The following is an 18037-nucleotide window of genomic DNA, read 5'->3' as shown; positions in this document are numbered from 1 at the left end:
GGGAGTGCCGCCCACGGACTGGGGAGCACCGCAGCGGGACTCTTGGTGACTCTTGGCACTCTCTGGCCTTGGCGTTTGGCGGCCAGATTTGTGCGTGGGGCCTTTAAGGAACACCTGGGGGGAAGCCAGGGAGGAGCCCGGCAGGTGAGAGCGGCGGGTATAAAGCCGGGAAACCGGCCCCTCCCTGACACGCCCCCTCTTGCCTCCTCGCCGGACCACCGCCGCCGCTGCCAGGACTGCGCCTTCTGCCGGGCGGCCTCCTCCCGGGGTGTCGGAGGTGCGCATCTGCGCACCGCCCCGGGAGTGCCGCCCACGGACTGGGGAGCACCGCTGCTGCGGAACTGCACAGTTGCGCAGCTTTTATTGGGTGTGGGAGGCTTTGGATTAGCCTGGGAGCAGAGGATGCCTGTAGTGGCTAACCTCTGCTCCTCTAGTAGCCATAGAAGGGTGGGGGGAGGATAGGGATGCGGGGGATGCCTGGGCTGGGGATAACATCTTTGTGGGCGGAGCACCAATTGAGGTTGTGTGGGGCAGGGGAAGGTATGGTGGTGGGAGAAGGGACTTGCGTTCCAGGGGAAGGCGGGATCAATGCATCATATCTATCTCGCCTTCCTGTCCCCCTCCCAACCTGAAGAACCTGAGGGTCTCTCCAACCGTGCCACAAACCCTGTCACTGCTCCTGTGCAATGCCAGGTCTCTTAACAACAAGACCCACATCCTCCAGGATCTGTTGGAGGACTCTAAGTGTGACCTGGCTTGCATTACCGAGACCTGGCTGGGGCCTGAAGGAGACGCTGTGTGGGCTCAGGCCCTGCCTGCTGGGTTCTCGGTGAAAGACCAGCGCAGGTTAGGTGGGTGGGGGGTGTGTGGCCTTGATACATAGGAACACCGTGTCCCTCTCCAGGAACCACATCCGACAGACCTCCTATATCGAGTGTATTTACCTGACCCTAAAGGCTAGGGACAGTCTAGGGATTCTGTTAGTGTATTGGCCACCCCGTGCATTAGCGGACTCCCTTAACGAGCTGACACAGCTGGTCGCTGAGCTGATGCTGGAGACGCCCAGGCTTCTTGTCCTGGGCGACTTCCACATCTCCCTCACGGCCAGCTATGTTCCACCCGGTGCGGCTCGGGAATTCATGGATACCATGGCGGCCATGGGCCTGTCCCAGCTGATACAGGGTCCTACGCATTGTGCGGGTAATACTCTCGATTTGGTCTTCTGTTCGGAGGCGGAAAATCCTTGGGTGGAAATAGCTAATGTTTCCCCCCTGTCATGGACGGATCACTTCCTGGTAGAGGTGAAAATCAAGGCTTCTACCCAGATCCCCCCCGAGGGTGGTGGACCTGTTAGGATGGTCCACCCTCGAAGGCTGATGGAACCTGAGAGGTTCCAAGAAGCCTTAGAGGGGCTCACAGTTGGAAATGACGGCGACTCTGTTGATGCCCTCACTGGTATTTGGAATACCGGTCTTTCCAGGGCTATACACAGGATCGCTCCCAAGCGCCCTCTCAGGCCTGCTTCCAAACGTAAGCCCTGGTATACGGAAGATCTCCAGGCAAGGAAGCGGGTTCTGCGACGGCTAGAGTACCGTTGGCGGAAACACCTTTGCTTAGACGACAAGACTCTCCTAGACCAACTGTTAAAGGACTACGGAGAGGCAATACGAGCAACAAAGAATTCGTTCTATGGTGCTCGTATTGCGTCCGCTGAGTCGCGTCCGGCAGAGTTGTTCAGGGTGGTTAGGGAGCTAACTCAGCTCCCTCCCGCCCTGAACCAGATCCTTGAACCTTCTAAGGCCTGCTGTGACTTGTTTAACGACTTTTTCGCGGATAAAACCTCTCGTATAAGCGAAGGTCTGAACGCCGACATTTTAGCAGAACCTAGGGTAGAAGTGTCCAGAACCTCCGTGGACTATGTTAAACTGGATCAGTTTGAGTTGGTGAGTACCGAGGATGTGGACAAGATCCTCGGAAGTGTTCGGAAAACAACCTGCTCTCTTGATCCCTGTCCCTCGTGGTTAGCGGCCCAGGGGGGACCGGCGGTAATATTGTTGTTACGCCGGATAGTTAATACATCTCTGAGGGATGGGCTATTTCCATCTCAACTTAAATTGGCCATTGTAAAACCTATTTTAAAAAAGCCCTCCCTCGACCCCCTGGTACATAATAATTATCGGCCTGTTTCGCTGCTACCATTTTTGGGAAAGGTGATCGAGAGGGCGGTTGCGATCCAGCTTCAGGCGGTCTTGGATGAAACGGATTATCTGGACCCATTTCAAACTGGCTTCCGGGCGGGTTACGGGGTTGAGACGGCCATGGTCGCCCTGGTCGATGATCTCCGTCTGAGCATCGACAGGGGAAGCGTGTCCCTGCTGGTGCTCTTGGACATCTCAGCAGCTTTCGATACCATAGACCATGGTATCTTTCTGGGACGCCTGGCAGAGGTGGGAATCGGGGGCACTGCGCTTCAGTGGTTCCGGTCCTACCTCTCCGGGAGGTCCCAGATGGTGCAGCTGGGAGACGTGTGCTCTAACGAGAGGCCCCTAAAAACCGGGGTCCCTCAAGGAGCCATTCTGTCTCCCATGCTATTTAACATTTACATGAAACCGCTGGGAGAGATCATCCGAAGACATGGGGCGCGGGGTTATCAGTACGCTGATGACACCCAAATCATTTTCTCTATGTCTCTGACTGATGCAGTGACTGGGGATGGCGTCTCTCCTCTCGTGGCCTGTCTAGAGTCAGTAATGGGCTGGATGAGGGAAAACCGACTCAAATTGAATCCAGAGAAAACGGAGGTACTAGTGATAGGTTCTCCTGGTCCAGGAATGGCGGTGGTTCCACCTGTCCTGAACGGGGTCACGCTCCCTGTGAAGGACTCCGTGCGCAGTCTGGGGGTGCTTCTTGACTCGTCGCTTCACCTGACTGCTCAGGTGAATGCGACGGTCAAGAGCACCTGTTATCAGCTTCGGCTGATCCGCCAGCTGCGCCCATACCTGGCCCAGAGGGACCTAGAAACTGTTGTACATGCTCTGGTAACTTCGAGACTGGATTTCTGCAACGTACTCTACATGGGGCAACCCTTATACCAAACTAGGAAGCTGCAAATGGTGCAGAATATGGCAGCCCGGCTGGTCACTGGTGCTCCCAGGACCAGCCATATAACACCGGTTTTAAAAGACCTCCATTGGCTGCCCATTCGCTTCCGAGCTCAATATAAGGTGTTCGTTATTACCTATAAAGCCCTAAATGGCTTGGGCCCAGGATACCTAAAGGACCGCCTCTCCCCGTACATTCCGCCTCGCACCCTCAGAATGTCTGGGCAGCAATTACTGAAGGTGCCTGGGGCTAGGTTAGCCTCCACTACGTGGAGGACATTTTCCACGGCTGCCCCAGCCCTTTGGAACACGCTGCCCACTGAGCTCCGCTCATCTACCACTCTGGCCCAATTCAGGAAGGACTTAAAAACCTTCCTGTTTCAACAGGCATTCCCCAAATAAAAATCCTGTGGGCCTCCCTCCTCTTCCGTGGCCAAGAGGTTGGGCTATGGGGCTTTTTACCTGTTATTTTTGAATAGTTGATGTATTTGCATTTTAATCTTTTTGCATTGCTTGTATGGATTGTTGTTGCTGTTTTAAACTCTACTGTAAGCCGCCCTGATCGTAGGAAGGGCGGGATATAAATAAAAATTTTATTATTTATTTATTATAAACTAGAGGGCCCAGCCTTTCAAAGGAATGGCTTTACTGTAGTTATTAAAAGAAATTTCCTTTGTTTTCATATGACAGCAAAGAGCAAAGACAGACCTCTTTTCCTCTGCTAGGTAAATACAGGGATCATCTTCCTCTGAAAGCTACTTGGTTGAGATTTTCCTAGGAACTTGGAAAGTGTAACTAGTCCTGATTTGTTTGTTCATTTTATTTTAAAAGCAATTGCCCATGTCTGAACTTCTTTCTACTTGGTTATTTAATAAAGATATTGAATTCAAAACTGATTTGACCCATCCCTACTGTGACAGTTGGATTCACCCATGTGCTGGATATACTGACTGCATTTTAAAGGAGTTAAAGCATGGGGAGGGTAAAGGCCATGTTCTACTTGATAAAGGCATAGACCTTGTTTCTAACCTGTCTAAGACTTAAGAATTCTGAAAATTACAGATAATGGTAGTGTTTTTAAAGACATTTTGGCTTATAACAAAAACCAACCAAGATTAATATAAGATTCAAAATAATAATGGTCATAATCATATATATCACTTCACACAATGTGAATTTGCATGCATTCTACTAAGTAGCAGAGGTGCTAAGAAGCCCAGTTACTAAATTATGAAGATGAATAATCTAGCAGGAGTGCATGATGCACACCAAAACCCCCTCATTAGTGTCCCATTGCATATCAATTCCTTTGCTGGCTCTGCTACATAGTTATGTAATGGCAGCCCACTACCAGATATGGATGCTGAGCATCTTTGCGATTCTATTTCCTAAACTCTTAAATCCATTTAGGAGTATGCAACACCCCAACAGGATTTCAGTGAATATCTATAAGTTTGGATAAATGCTCACTCATCACAGTATAGAAATGGGACATAAAATGGTTGAATCCTTGTTCAGAGTTTCTTTCTTTTTTGCCTCCACTGTTTGGCAGAATCCATGTAGAATTTATCCATATTTTACCAAACTCTATACTATCTCTTAATCTTAAATTCAGGAAGATTCATCAGTCCTGGTCTAGTACATTCCCTGTGTAGTTTCTTGTCATGCTGGAAATCTCAAAAAGGAAAGAAGGAAGGAAGGAAGGAAGGAGAGTGGGAGGGAGAGAAAGCAAAATGAAATATTTTTATAAGTAGTAATTTATTGACCTCACTATCTCTGTAGGGAAAAGATATATTATCTGGGGCTTTTTAGTTTAAAAGAAAACATAAGTACAGATGGAATCATCTATGGGGAAAGTTAATACAGACTTTTTTTCCCCTTCCCTTCTTAAAAAATTACAACACATACAATGAAAACCTTTACCATTTGATTCATGACAGAAAGGTAGAGGGGGCAGAAGCTAAGTCATGCAATTAACTAATGAAATTAACTGACAAATTTTAGGGGTGGTGGTCAGAAGTCTTTAAAGAAGGATTAAACAAATTCCTAAGGGAAGGCAGGTGCATCAGTGGCCACTAGTCATGTTGGCCATTGTTGTTCAGAATGTCATCAGATAACAGTCACTAAGAAAGAAAGACTATGCAATTCCTTTTGTGTCCTGGCTGTGAGCTTGCAAAGCTATTTACTTGGCTATTGTGTGCTTCTCTCAAAACAATGCAAGGGAAGAATATTTAGATATTTGGGAGAATAACACTGCTATTAGTTAAATAGATCAAGAGGAACATGTAGCTGGAATAAATAGAATGGTAATAGAAAAAAAATTACATACCATATTTAAGTTGTATTCATTAAATCCACACACTATGAATAGGAGGTTGCTACATAGGGGTGCAAGTGCATTCCGGCTGCAAAATCCAGCGGCAACTGAAGAGAGAAAATAATCCTTTGGCAAAAATTCTTTAGTTCCAAACAGCTCCTGCAAAATTTTAGGTAGAAACCTTCTTATTCCAATTCTACAGATGATACTATTTTTACATTTTTAAAATTTCAAATTACAAACTATTGCATATAAGGTATTAAATGCATGAGGCACAGCAAAGGTCTCAATTTTCCAGAAAGATTACTTAAATCTGTGTAACATCTGTTTAATCTGATTGACAATCCCGATCTATCTTGAACTCTAGGCAGGAACAACCAAATGGTTCAAGAAGGGTTGGGTTGCTCCAAATGAGAAGTGGAGATGCCCCACATTGCAGCCCAGACACACACCTAAAAATAGTAATTCTCCCATGCTGCCACCTCTGCCCATTGAGGACCTGCTCTTTTTAAAAGAGCACCACTAAAGCCTCTCTTAAATGGTTTCATGCTGCCTAGATGTGTACATAAACCTCAACCTATGTACCCTTCTCTGCCTTGAGTGGGAGAGAGGAGAAGCAGGTGATGATTCTATGATTCTATGAAGTCCTTGGGGTAGAACAGATATGTGGTCAATCAAAGGTGTGACCATTCAATGGGAAAACATCTGGGCAGACGTGAGACGTACTTGGGGTCTCTGGTGGTGTGTTTGTGTGATGGTGCACATGTATGGTGGGGAGGCAACAAAAAAAATGACCTAGCAGCATGACTTGACACCATGCCGTGAGCTCAGACCATGCACATTTGGACTGCTTTGGGATTGAGCTGTGCCGGCAGCAGGGATTCAACCCACTTTGGGGAAAAGCAGGATCAAGCCACTTTTTCCAGCCCATCTGCTCCGGCCCTTTCTCTCCTCCTAGAATTGTCAGCATGTCCCTCATTCTCCTCCGTATCTTCTTCTGTATGAAGGATAGGGGGAACAGAGCAGCCAACTTCCAGCAGCGGAGGTTAGCAGATGGCCCAGGGTTCTGATCCTTTCCAGTCAGCTGCATCTAGCATGACCCCTTGCCTTTCACTGACAAGCAAAGCCCTTTTCATTTAGGTGGACCTTCGGCTGTGGCAGAAAGGGGTTTTAAAGAGGTTGTGCTTTTATCGCTCTCTTTTTGTTTTACCATGTCCTGCTTGTATTATCTATTGTTTTCAGCTGCATCTACACTGCAGAAATAATGCAGTTTGACACCACTTAAACTGCCATGCCTGAATGCCATGGAATTCTGGGATTTGTAGTTTGCTGAGATATGCAACCTTCTCTGTCTTTGGTGTACAACAAATTACAAATCCCAGGATTCCATAGTATGAAGCCATGACAGTTAGTGGTGTCAAATGGCACTATTTCTGCAGTGCAGGTTATTATTATTATTAAACTTTATTTATGAAGCACTGTAGATGTACACAGCGCTGTACAAAAAGTCAATAAAATTGAATAATATATAAAGCCTGCCCATGGCATACAATCTAAAGGATAATAACAAATAGATAAAACAATAGAGGTGCAGCCTTAATCTTCTGTTTTTAACTGAACTATTATTTAATTTTTAAAAACTTTTGTATAAATAATTTTTCAAACTAGAGTTGACCCTCCGTAATGACAGATTCTTTATCCACAGATTCCACCATCCACAACTTGAAAATAGTATATATATATATATATATATATATATATTCCCAAAGGCGAACTTTCATTTTGTCATTTTATATAAGGGACACCCTTTTACTATTCCATTGGATATAATGGGACTTGAGCATCCACAGACTTTGGTATTCACGTCTTGGAACCAAACCCTTTCTTTTAAATTATATGTGGCTCCAAGAGCCAGTTTTTTGGGGGGTGGGTGGGGGGAGTGGGAGACAAATAAAATAACTCAATGGTATACCAAAGCCAGTCACTTACAACCATTTCATCCCAAGGCCTGGCCCCACTTCCAGCTCTCAGATTCTTCTGCCCTAATCACTGGGCTCTGAATCAAGTCATAAGTCAAAGGAACCATAAGTGCATAGGTGCATACATACCTTGATTTGAAAATCAAAAAGTAGAGAAAGTCTTGCCAGAGGAGTTTTTGCATGCTTAACTGTTGCAACAGGAGCTAAGGCAACAAACATCTTGATTTTTGCAGCCAAATGGCGATTGGTAGAAAAAGCGATAAAAGCTGAGAGGAAGAAAAGGAAACTCTTTTTCAGTTCAAGAAAAGGTATGATGTTAGGCCTTTGGGGAAAGCTTGACAGGTGGTCAGTTTACTTTTTAATTTAATAAAAAAATACTTCCAGTTCTGTAAAAACTAAGTATACAAACAAGGGTGTTTTTTCCCCCTGACATTAACTTTTTTAAAAAATTAAACGAAAATCCAAATATACCATACTGGGAACTTTGCTCATGAAATTTGTTTATTAACACGTTTGAAATACAATCTGTTTTTCCACATTAATTGTTGGAGGTTTTCCTACCATTCACATATCTTTCTGAGAAACAAATGGTAATGTTATACTCTGAATCATTGTGGGCTTATTTATTTCCTTTCTTTCAAAATATTTTAATCTCACCTTCAATAACAGTAAGAAAATGTCTAAGAATTGGGAGAGAAATATTTGTAGCAGCAAGGACCTTGTCATTATGCTACAGATGTCATTATTCCTGCAACTTAAGGCTGGCCAGATGCAAAAGAATAAAGAGTCATTGAGCTTTCAATGACTATATAGAAGATAACATTTCAGCAGGTGTTATTTCCATGACAAATTACATGCTGCAATTTCCTCTTATGGACAACTACTAAAAATGTAGGAGCCAGTACTATGTTGGATATGGCTGGCCTATGTCATTTCCAAACTGCAGAATCATCACACATGGAAGCCTTTCATACAGGCTGAAATGCTACATTTGCTTATGTGGAGGTTTCACAGTATGACAAATTAAATGAATCCAAGCAAACACATTTACTGTGAAATTCTGTGCTTGCTTACTTAAAAGTAAGTTTCACTCAGTTCAATGGAACTTTTTCCTCAAGTAAATGTGTAAGCATTACAGCCTAAATACACAAGCACTTCTTTAACATCTGAACTTACCGATAGTGGTTCCTTGTGAATGGCCAATATAATACACTTGCTGCTGTTGAGTGTGCCGTAGAACAAAATCTATTGATGCTGGAAGGTCATATTTAGCCATATGATCATAGCTACAAAGGAAAAAAACCCAATAAAATAAGCTAAATTCATTGCGAAATTAAAGCACATGACCAACACCCAACTGTAACATAATACTCTATACTGAAATAATGTAGGGGTATATGTGAACACCTTGGGCCTGAACAGACAGGCCAAAATAAAGCTGCTTCGGGTCACCTCGGAGGTATGCTGTTTAAATGACGCATGCATCCTAAGAGGCCAGAAGCCATGCCAAAGTCACGCTCCAGTCCTAAAGACTGGAGCACAGCTTTGGTGCAGCTTCTGGCCTCTTAAGATGCCTGTGTCATTTAAAGAGGCCAGAAGCTGCACCAAAGCTGTACTCCAGTCTTTAGGACTGGAGCATGACTTTGGCATGGCTTCTGGCCTCTTAGGATGCATGCATCATTTAAACAGCATACCTCCGAGGTGACCCGAAGCAGCTTTATTTTGGCCTGTCTGTTCAGGCCCCTTATTTAGTTTACCAGGCTCCTTTTTCTATATGTACTACACACACAAGAATCTTAGGGCAAGTGTGAGAGTGTACCCAGGACTAGTGGACCAGGTTTGCAAAGCTTGCTAATTCATTAAACACAGTATGTTAGAGTGCTGCTCTCATATTGCACATATTTGGGGAGCAAAAAAAGCAAAAGCAAGACCAGACTACCTGAATGCCCAAAACTTCTCTGATTTGGGAGAAAGAGAGGTGTGTTTTCGAGACCAACTGGTTCCTCGGCTATTTCCTAGCCAAACATCATAGCCAGCATCAGCTAACATGAAGGCCAAGCTGCTATGGGGAAAATTCTGGTACCAGTTGGTGGCATCTACAAGTAAGCCATGTTGAAGAAACACCACCGGCTTTGGACCTGAAAGAAAGAGAAATGTACTAATTAAGAATTACTGCATTTTTTGCATTCTTGCATATAAGAAGATATTTAAAACTTTAAAACTGGCAGGATTACAAGTGTTTAACATTTTGGGACTTTCTAGTCAATATTTCCTTTATGGATTTTCCCCCCACCAAAATGAAAAAATGCAGCACATTGTTATTATATTTATCCTTACTATTATTGGTATCATCCCAACATTTTCCCAGTTTGGGATTCAAGGCAGCTTACAACAGACTTTTAAAAAAGTTAAAAATTCACAAAATACACATGTTTATGATTTTTAATTAACTGTTTATAAATATAATGAAACATTTGGTTTACTATTTATAACCCAATTAGACAGTGGTTCCATTGCATAGATGATAGATAGATAGATAGATAGATAGATAGATAGATAGATAGATAGATAGATAGATAGATAGATAGATGAGGGGTTTTTTCTTACTTGCTCTTGGCATCCAAACTGCTCATTTGTCCCCTTTCTATGTATGCCAAGGCCATGTTAACTACTGTTGGTAAAAACGGTGACCTGCCCTACCTGAGCTAAGCTGCTCCAAGTAGTAGAACAAACATCCCAAATTGTGTATTGATTTTCCTTTCTGTGTCCCTGACTTGCACAGTGAGGGGCGATGAACAGCTTGGCTCCTCAAAGCAAAGAGCACCATCGGGTCCAGTACAGCTTCAATAACACTGGAGATCAGAAGAGTTCAGGCTCATAAGGGGGAATGTGCAGCCCTCCAGATCATTTTGGACTATAACTCTCAACATATCCCCTTACTGGCTCTCTATCTAGAGCTGATGAGAGCTGCAAGCTAAAACTACCTGGATGATCACATTATCCCCAACACCACCTCTGTGGTTGAATAAAGACTTCAGGACCAAACTGGCTAATCCAGAAAAGAGATTCAAGATTAAATAGTGCCAGATATCTCTAGTCATTCTAAACCAAGACTACCATCAGAGATTGAAGCTCCTAGGTGACTTTAGTATAATAAAGAATTCTAAATGTATTTTTGCAATTGCTAGTTCAACAGATTTCAATAGGAAATAATATGCAATCTTCTCCATATTTACTCATAAGAAAGTCACTCAAGATTAAAGGGGGGTCATTCTGTAGTCCTAGTTTGAATAAATGTTCTTAAGACTGCACCTTTATTTATCTGTTGTTTATTTATTTATTTTGGATCCTGCTTCTCTCCCATATGGAACCCAAAGCAATTTACACAAATAATATAGCCAAAACACAATCCACTTAAAAACATTAATTTAACAGGTAAAGGCACATTAAAACCTCTCACACAACAAGAACCAGCATACACTACCCTAACCAGTTAAAAGCTGAACCTCTGTTTAAATAAGTAGGTAGGTCTTTGCTTTCTGACAAAAAAGAGAACACTCCCTTAGACTCCCTATCAAAATAAAACATCTATGTCAGAGGGCTCACAATTGTTTTTGTTCGGGCTGCAGTACCTGTTCTATACAAATGCTTCTATAATGAATTGAAAATCCAATTCAGTGACTCAGGATTAGACTAATCTCATCATATCAACAAGACATTGGAGTGGGAAATAAAAGAGAAAGGGGCTGTACAAACTGCCCCTTTTTCAGCTGGCAACCTCTTCTTACCCACTCCAGTGTCTTGAAAGACCAGATCGGGGCCACAGCAACCTCACACCGCAGCCTCTATCCAGCCTTTCTAGGGAGCAAAAAGAGCCGCAGAAAGCAGCTCCTTTTTGCAACCTGAAAGGGCACCATAGCTGTGATGCCACGGCTATATGGCACTCCTTTGGCGCTGCATCGTATGGACACAGTGCCAGAGGAGCACCATGACACCACACACTGTGTGGAGTGGCACATGGCATCATGTCACCCTGGGGCAAAGTGGGAGGCTGGTCTGAACAGGGCCAAAGACTTAGGAGTTTATCACACAAATTAGATCAGGAGATTATCCTGTGAATATCCTGGAAAAACTGTGTAATTATGTGTAATGATTTCACACAATGTCGCACATAACCCACCATTAAAGTGGCCACAAAGAAGCATTAATGTGTATCTTTTTACTTTTAGGATTTCAGCAACAACGCATTTCTGATATCACTTTATTTGTGCAATTTCCTGTAATAATCATACGCACAATTACTCACCATTTTCACTTCATTTGTGGGATGCTTTAAATGCACTTTAATCTCTCTTTAATGTCGTAATCAGCCCCAGTGTGATAAACCTTAGATGAATTAAGGAAAGTGTGCGGACGCTGCGTTATGGCTCTATCTACAGGCTGGCACAAAGTGCTGGTCTGTATAGCCCCTCCGTCTCCCTGTTCCAACTTTACTCTAGTTCTCTCAAACAAGTTGTAAGTGTTTAAAAAATGATATGAAGTTTCAAACATAAAGGAAGAAAAATATAACAATATGATAAATTTGCATAATTAAAATAACTGGTATAGCATGCAAATTAAATACCCAGATTCGAGAAAATGGAATACGGCAACCCTAGTCAAGAACCACAAAAATCTCAGTGAAATCTAAATCCTAGTAAAAGCTAAATCTAGTAAATGGACAAAGAGACATATTACATAATCAGTTATATAACTTATGTAATTTCACACAATTTCTCTTTGAAATATCATTGTTTGAAGCTGATGAAGAGATCTTGCCCAAGATTCCATGTTTAAATTATCAAGGAATAAAGTCCTGCATTTCTCCTTTCCCTCTGCATCACAGCACCATGGCATCTCCAGGATGGACATCTTGGTTTCCCCCCCCCCCTTGACATTCAAACACCTCCAGGATTGTTCTAAATCAGTACCTATACTGATACACCCCATACCATTCAGTCTGGGCCTGGTGCAAATCCATCCAAACCACCCTGATTTGGTACAGAATGCAGGACTGGTCCATGTCACTTTCATACACTCTGTTTTTAAGTATATCTTTTTTACTTAATGTTATTTTGAGCTGCCCTGAGCAGGGAAGGAGGGAGGAGGGAAGGAGAAGGAGAAGATTTTTTTTAAAGGAGGCTTTTCACTGAACAACAACAGTAATAATAATAATTATTATTATAAAAGTTTATTTCTATCCCGCTTTTCCAATTCAGATCAAAGCGACGTACAAATCCAGATAAAATTACAATAATCAATAAAACAGATAAAACAAGATATAAAACAGCATATAAAACTAATACTCAAGTAGCTGAGTAGGGGAATCCAGAAAAACATAGCCAGAGTCGTTACTAAATAGAGGGGGGAAACCAAAGTCACATCTCATGGGGGGAAAGCTTGGGAAAAGAAGAAGGTCTTGAGATTTTTCTTAAACAAGTCCAAAGATGTGGTGGAGTGGAGCTCATCAGGGAGATTATTCCATATTCTCGGGGCCGAGATTGAAAAGGCCCGTTGTGAGGTCCTCACATAACGCGCAGTTGGGACCTCCAGCAAGTTTTTCCCTGCAGACCTGAATGTGCGGGGCGGATTATATGGGGAGAGGCGGTCCTCCAAGTATCCTGGGCCCAAGCCATTTAGGGCTTTATAGGTAATAACCAACACCTTGTATTGTGCCCGGAAGCAAATAGGCAGCCAATGGAGATCTTTCAAAATAGGTGTTATATGGTCTGACCTGGAACCACCAGCGACCAATCTCGCTGCCATGTTTTGCACTATCTGCAGTTTCTGGGTTTGGTACAAGGGTTGCCCCATGTAGAGCGCATTACAGAAATCCAATTGAGAGGTTACCAGAGCGTGTACTACAATTTCAAGGTCCCTTCGATCCAGGTAGGGTCGCAGCTGGCGTATCAGCCGAAGCTGATAACAAGCGCTTCTGACCGTCGCATCCAGTTGAGATGTCAATTGGAGCGATGAGTCCAGAAGCACCTTCAGACTGCGAACTGAGTCCTTCAGGGGGAGTGTGACCCCATTCAGGACAGGTGGACAAATTCCACTACCCAGGCCCAATGAACCTATCACCAGTACTTCCGTTTTCTCTGGATTCAGGCTGAGTTTGTTTTTCCTCATCCAGCCCATTACCGACTCCAAGCAGGCATTTAGAGGAGAGATGCCATCCCTAGTCACTGCATCAGTCGGAGACACAGAGAAGTATATTTGGGTGTCATCAGCATACTGATAACACCGCGCCCCGTGACTCCGGATGATCTCTCCCAGTGGTTTCATATAAATGTAAAATTCCCTGCTGAAAAACACAGTCATTCTTATAAAGTTGAAAAGGAAATCAAGCCAAGGATAGTTTTTAATACAACTCTTACCTTCGCTGGTGGTGTTTATTCTGCCATGTGGAATTCTGAATAAAGTAAGGATGTATCCATCTTCTGTCACAACTTCATGCACTTCACAAGGGTACTGCCAGTATTGGATGAGAGCTGTCTATAGAGAGACGGGAGGGGAGGCAATGTGTTTTAAAAAAAACTTTCAAATCTGTGCTAGAGCAAATATTCTGGATCATATTTTCTGATACGTTTAAAATAGACAGGAGCAGAACTTCATGGCTACTGGCATATTGGCTAGGCTTTTCTTGGAATTCAAAAAAGGAGGTTTCCCAGTTCTTGACTGGGACAGTCAAGAACTTCTGAATCTTCTGAATAGTTCCCACTGAAATTTAAAACTTCTCTTGTTTGTGGGCATCTTTTTTTTTTTTCATTTCCTCCCACCAGTCCCCTGCTTTAATCCTTGCCTGAATGTTTGGAGGAAAGCTTTCAAGGGTTAATTTGGAACAACATAATCAAACAGGGTTCTATTATCCTTCAGCTGATTTCATCTTGGCCTTTCAGTTTAATTCAGTCCTTCAGCTAGGACTGATCAAAATATTGAGGTTTATGAGATCTATAGTGTCTTGCTGTTCCTGGAAGAGGCCTTCTCATAAAAGGAAAAGGAAGATAAGAGCCAAGAGAGGCTCCAGTCAGCCAGAGGAGGCCTTGGAACTATTGGATGTGGAGCATGGACCATCTCATGCAAACCCTGAAGATCAAGAGCCCAATACTGAGCCACAAGCTAAAATGCCAGCTGCAAAAGAGCAAGAAAAGCTGTTTCCTTTTCAGTCTGCATTCTTAGCTGCTGCACTATGTATAAAAGAAGCCTATCTTCACACTATAAATAGGGCTCTACTATCAAATAGCATGGAATGGTCTAAGGAAAACTGGAGGTAATTTCAAGCTATTTCATGAGGCAATTTCTAAATTAAATCCAATTGAACAAGTGAGTAAATTGAACATGAAACTCACTGGGTGACCTTGGGCATGTTGCATGCTCTCAGCCTCAGAAAAAGGCAATGGCAAACCTCCTCTGAACAAATCTTGCCCAGAAAATCCTATGATAGGTTCACCTTAGGGTCGCCATAAGTCAGAAATGACTTGAAGGTATACAGCAACAAACTGAACAGCTGAACAAATAATTCTCTAGTGCAGACTTATTATTCTGTGTTCCATCAGTCTTCCTTGAGAAGGACCTTTCTTTTTACATTACTTACAGCATTCAGAGAGGCTTCGATATCAATGTTTCCACCCAGGATATGTCCTTGGACTAACATGGAGCCGTAAAGCAAGCCCATGAGAACGAGAGTCGAGCACATCTTCAATCTTACTGTAATGATTATTTGTATTAGTACAAAACTGATTTCAAAATACCACTTCATATTTCAATGATATAATCCCTGTATTGGTTCGAGGCAGATAACAGCAAACAAGAACAATAATAGCAAACATGAATATAAATAGATAAAAGCATAACAGGACATATTAGATCCTAGTTCCCCTATTTCCCTTCCACGCTAAAATACCATTAAAAAACAATTCCCAATAGAATGGTTAATATTCATTTTATAGGAAAGTAATACTAAAATTATCAGCCTGGCAAGATTAAGGTTATCTTTCAAAATTAAAAGGCAGCATGTTAAAATAGATTAAGAAAAGTGGATTAACTTCAGTGAAGAGAACAGACCTGGACATGAATCAACACGGTAGAAAAGAAACAGCACAGACCAATCACTTTTAAATACAGGAAAATGTTTGCAATAGTACACAAAAAGAACACCTAATTCCATCGTCTTCTGTGAGGACAAACATAAACAATGTCTTTGTCAGAATGCACAAAGCTCACTACCACTCGCGCATTCTATATGTGTGTGTATTTCTTATGTTTATAATTGATCTCTGTTACAAAGTAGCTACCAACAATCGGGCTGGACTTCTGTTGGTGACTTAGATTTTCATAAGTGGACTTACTGTATGTATGTGAGAATTAGAACTGTGCAGTTGCATAGCATTCATAGCCAGTAGCGGGCTGCTATTATGTTACTTCATAATAAAACCAGCAAAGTGTCGGTGCACATTGATGACCAATGCAGAATGGGACTGATACACTACAGGACCATACTGCATCACATTAGTCCTGATGCACATCGGGCACCAATGTACACGAGGCACTCTTGCTGATATCCCATTATGCACCTTCACAATTCAATAAAGAGAGTTTCTTGGTGCTGTGCTACATATCTCGGTACAGTCTGTTCTCACCATATGCGGGCTTGCCATCTGCAGACTTGAGCTCACTTGGATGGCAAGCCCTGGAGGACAATATGGTGTGGGTGCCACAGGCATGGGAGCATGCTGCCATAGGATTCCAACATAGGCGTTTTTCCCATATGCGGGCAGAAGGGGTCCGGGACAGATCCCCCATGTATAGGAAGGGCCCACTGTATACATAGTTACATAATGTAACATGTCATATAGGATTCAAGCACGTTGTTGTTTTTATTTTAAAAAATTACTATGTTCTATTAGTGAGTGAGTACAAAACTAGATTAAATGCCATTCATATTGTAAGGAGTTCAAATTAATTAATGGTATATGATATCGAAACTATAAAGTCTATAACCTCTTCCAAGGGAAAAACACTGCTATCTTCCCCTTCAGTGACTTATTAACCAAAGAGTCTAAAGTCTGGACAATTGGTCAATCTTTTGAGAATTAAAAGCACACACCAGGTTCAGATTAATTTTAAGTATATATATTTAGGACAAAATGCTAAGATTGTCAATTCAAAGGTTCAACACTCACATCGAAGACAGATTAGAATACTTACAAAGTTTAAACTTGGAAAATGCACCGCTGTGTATAGTTCCCAGTCTGAAGTCACAGGTCATACTCCAAAGAAGCTTAAGACTAAACTCTTTTCCCCCTTAACAATGATTTTTAATAACCTCTAACTTTAACTTGAATAATAAAAACAGCTTTATTTAACTATGCTAAAATTTAGATGATGATTGGATATTGATATGCTTAAGCCTGCCTACTCCAGTAAAAATATCCTGTGGAGGACTGACTGTACTTAGCAAATTGTTTTTGCCAAATCAAGGTTTGCTTCCTAGAATTTAGAGCCGGGGGGGGGGGGGGGAGAGAGAGAGATTCCAAAAAGGAAACCTTGATTTTGCCATTTTAAATAAGGGGCACCACTTTACTATGCCATTGTGTTTAATGGGACTTGAGCATCCACAGATTTTGTATCCATGGGGGATCCTGGAACCAAAATCCCAGCGGCCCCATGTTACTTTGCAGATAAAATTACTCTGACCCTCTCTGATTTGGATGCTGTAGCTAAATACAAGTCCAGTGGATCTCACCATGGCTCTTACATGTTTAGTGTTAATGAATACTTTTCAGCTTGAATATAAAAGATAATAATAATGTTATAATAATAAAATATTTATTTATATCCCGCCTCTTCCACTTTGAGGATCGAGGTGGATAACAGCAGAGTATATACAATATGGAACAATAAAAACAACAAGCCCCACAAGACCCCGGCCCAACCCTCCCTCCCAAGTATAAAATTAAACAATAAAACAAGGTTAAAAATACATAATAATATGACAAAATTAATAAACAAACTATGAATAAGAAAAATGATAAAAGGAGGGGGGTTCAATTGGTTCTGGACATTATCAATCAGGGAAGGCCTGCCAGAAGAGAAAAGTTTTTGTCACCTTTTTAAAAGCCTTGAGTGAGGATAATTGGCGAATCTCTTCTGGCAGGTTTTGGAGTGGTGACAGAGAGGATCTCCGGGAGACATGACACCCACCACATGTATGCTAGATCCTTGCCCTTCCCAGCTTATCAAAAAGACCAGGGGGGACTGGGTAAGCAAAAGGAAGGATGGATGCCTCTTTCCAGCAAGGCAGGGCTCTGACATGCCTAAAGGAGGCAGTAGTAAGTCACCTGTTGAAAAGCCACCTCTGGATTCCATTCTACTGTATAATTACCAACGGCCCGTTACAGACGGGCATAAAGTACGGACTGGGTCCGTACTAGGGTTAGAAAGGGGTGTCCCTTCCAGACGCCCCTAACCCTAATACGGACCGAGTCCATACAAAATGGCGGCACCCGTTCCACACGGGGGCCGCCATCTTGACGTGGTGGACACTTTGCGTCCGCACGGCGCACGGCGCATATGATGCAGTGAGTGCATCATTGGCACCT

At 42.7% G+C, this 18037-nt stretch overlaps 1 protein-coding gene across 2 annotated transcripts in view; it reads right to left on the bottom strand.

Annotated features, from left to right (window-relative positions):
- The window catches only part of LOC121926839 (lysosomal acid lipase/cholesteryl ester hydrolase-like), a 20468-nt gene extending 3582 nt beyond the window's left edge, over positions 1 to 16886 (bottom strand). Inside the window, exons 1-7 of one of the 2 annotated variants that reach the window (XM_042460154.1) lie at positions 16619 to 16886; positions 15031 to 15143; positions 13814 to 13931; positions 9337 to 9535; positions 8574 to 8683; positions 7527 to 7663; positions 5431 to 5577 (exon numbers count right to left, since the gene is read on the bottom strand). In XM_042460154.1, the coding sequence (XP_042316088.1) occupies positions 5431 to 5577; positions 7527 to 7663; positions 8574 to 8683; positions 9337 to 9535; positions 13814 to 13931; positions 15031 to 15132 (813 nt within the window). In that variant the 5' untranslated portion in view covers positions 15133 to 15143; positions 16619 to 16886. The remainder of the gene's footprint in view (positions 1 to 5430; positions 5578 to 7526; positions 7664 to 8573; positions 8684 to 9336; positions 9536 to 13813; positions 13932 to 15030; positions 15144 to 16618) is intronic. The other variant, XM_042460153.1, reaches the window with a different exon arrangement.
- Between the last annotated feature and the right edge of the window lie 1151 nt (positions 16887 to 18037).

The sequence above is a fragment of the Sceloporus undulatus genome, chromosome 3 (genome assembly GCF_019175285.1).
Source record: "Sceloporus undulatus isolate JIND9_A2432 ecotype Alabama chromosome 3, SceUnd_v1.1, whole genome shotgun sequence".
NCBI lineage: Eukaryota > Metazoa > Chordata > Lepidosauria > Squamata > Phrynosomatidae > Sceloporus > Sceloporus undulatus.
This window is presented reverse-complemented; position numbering and strand designations above follow the sequence as displayed.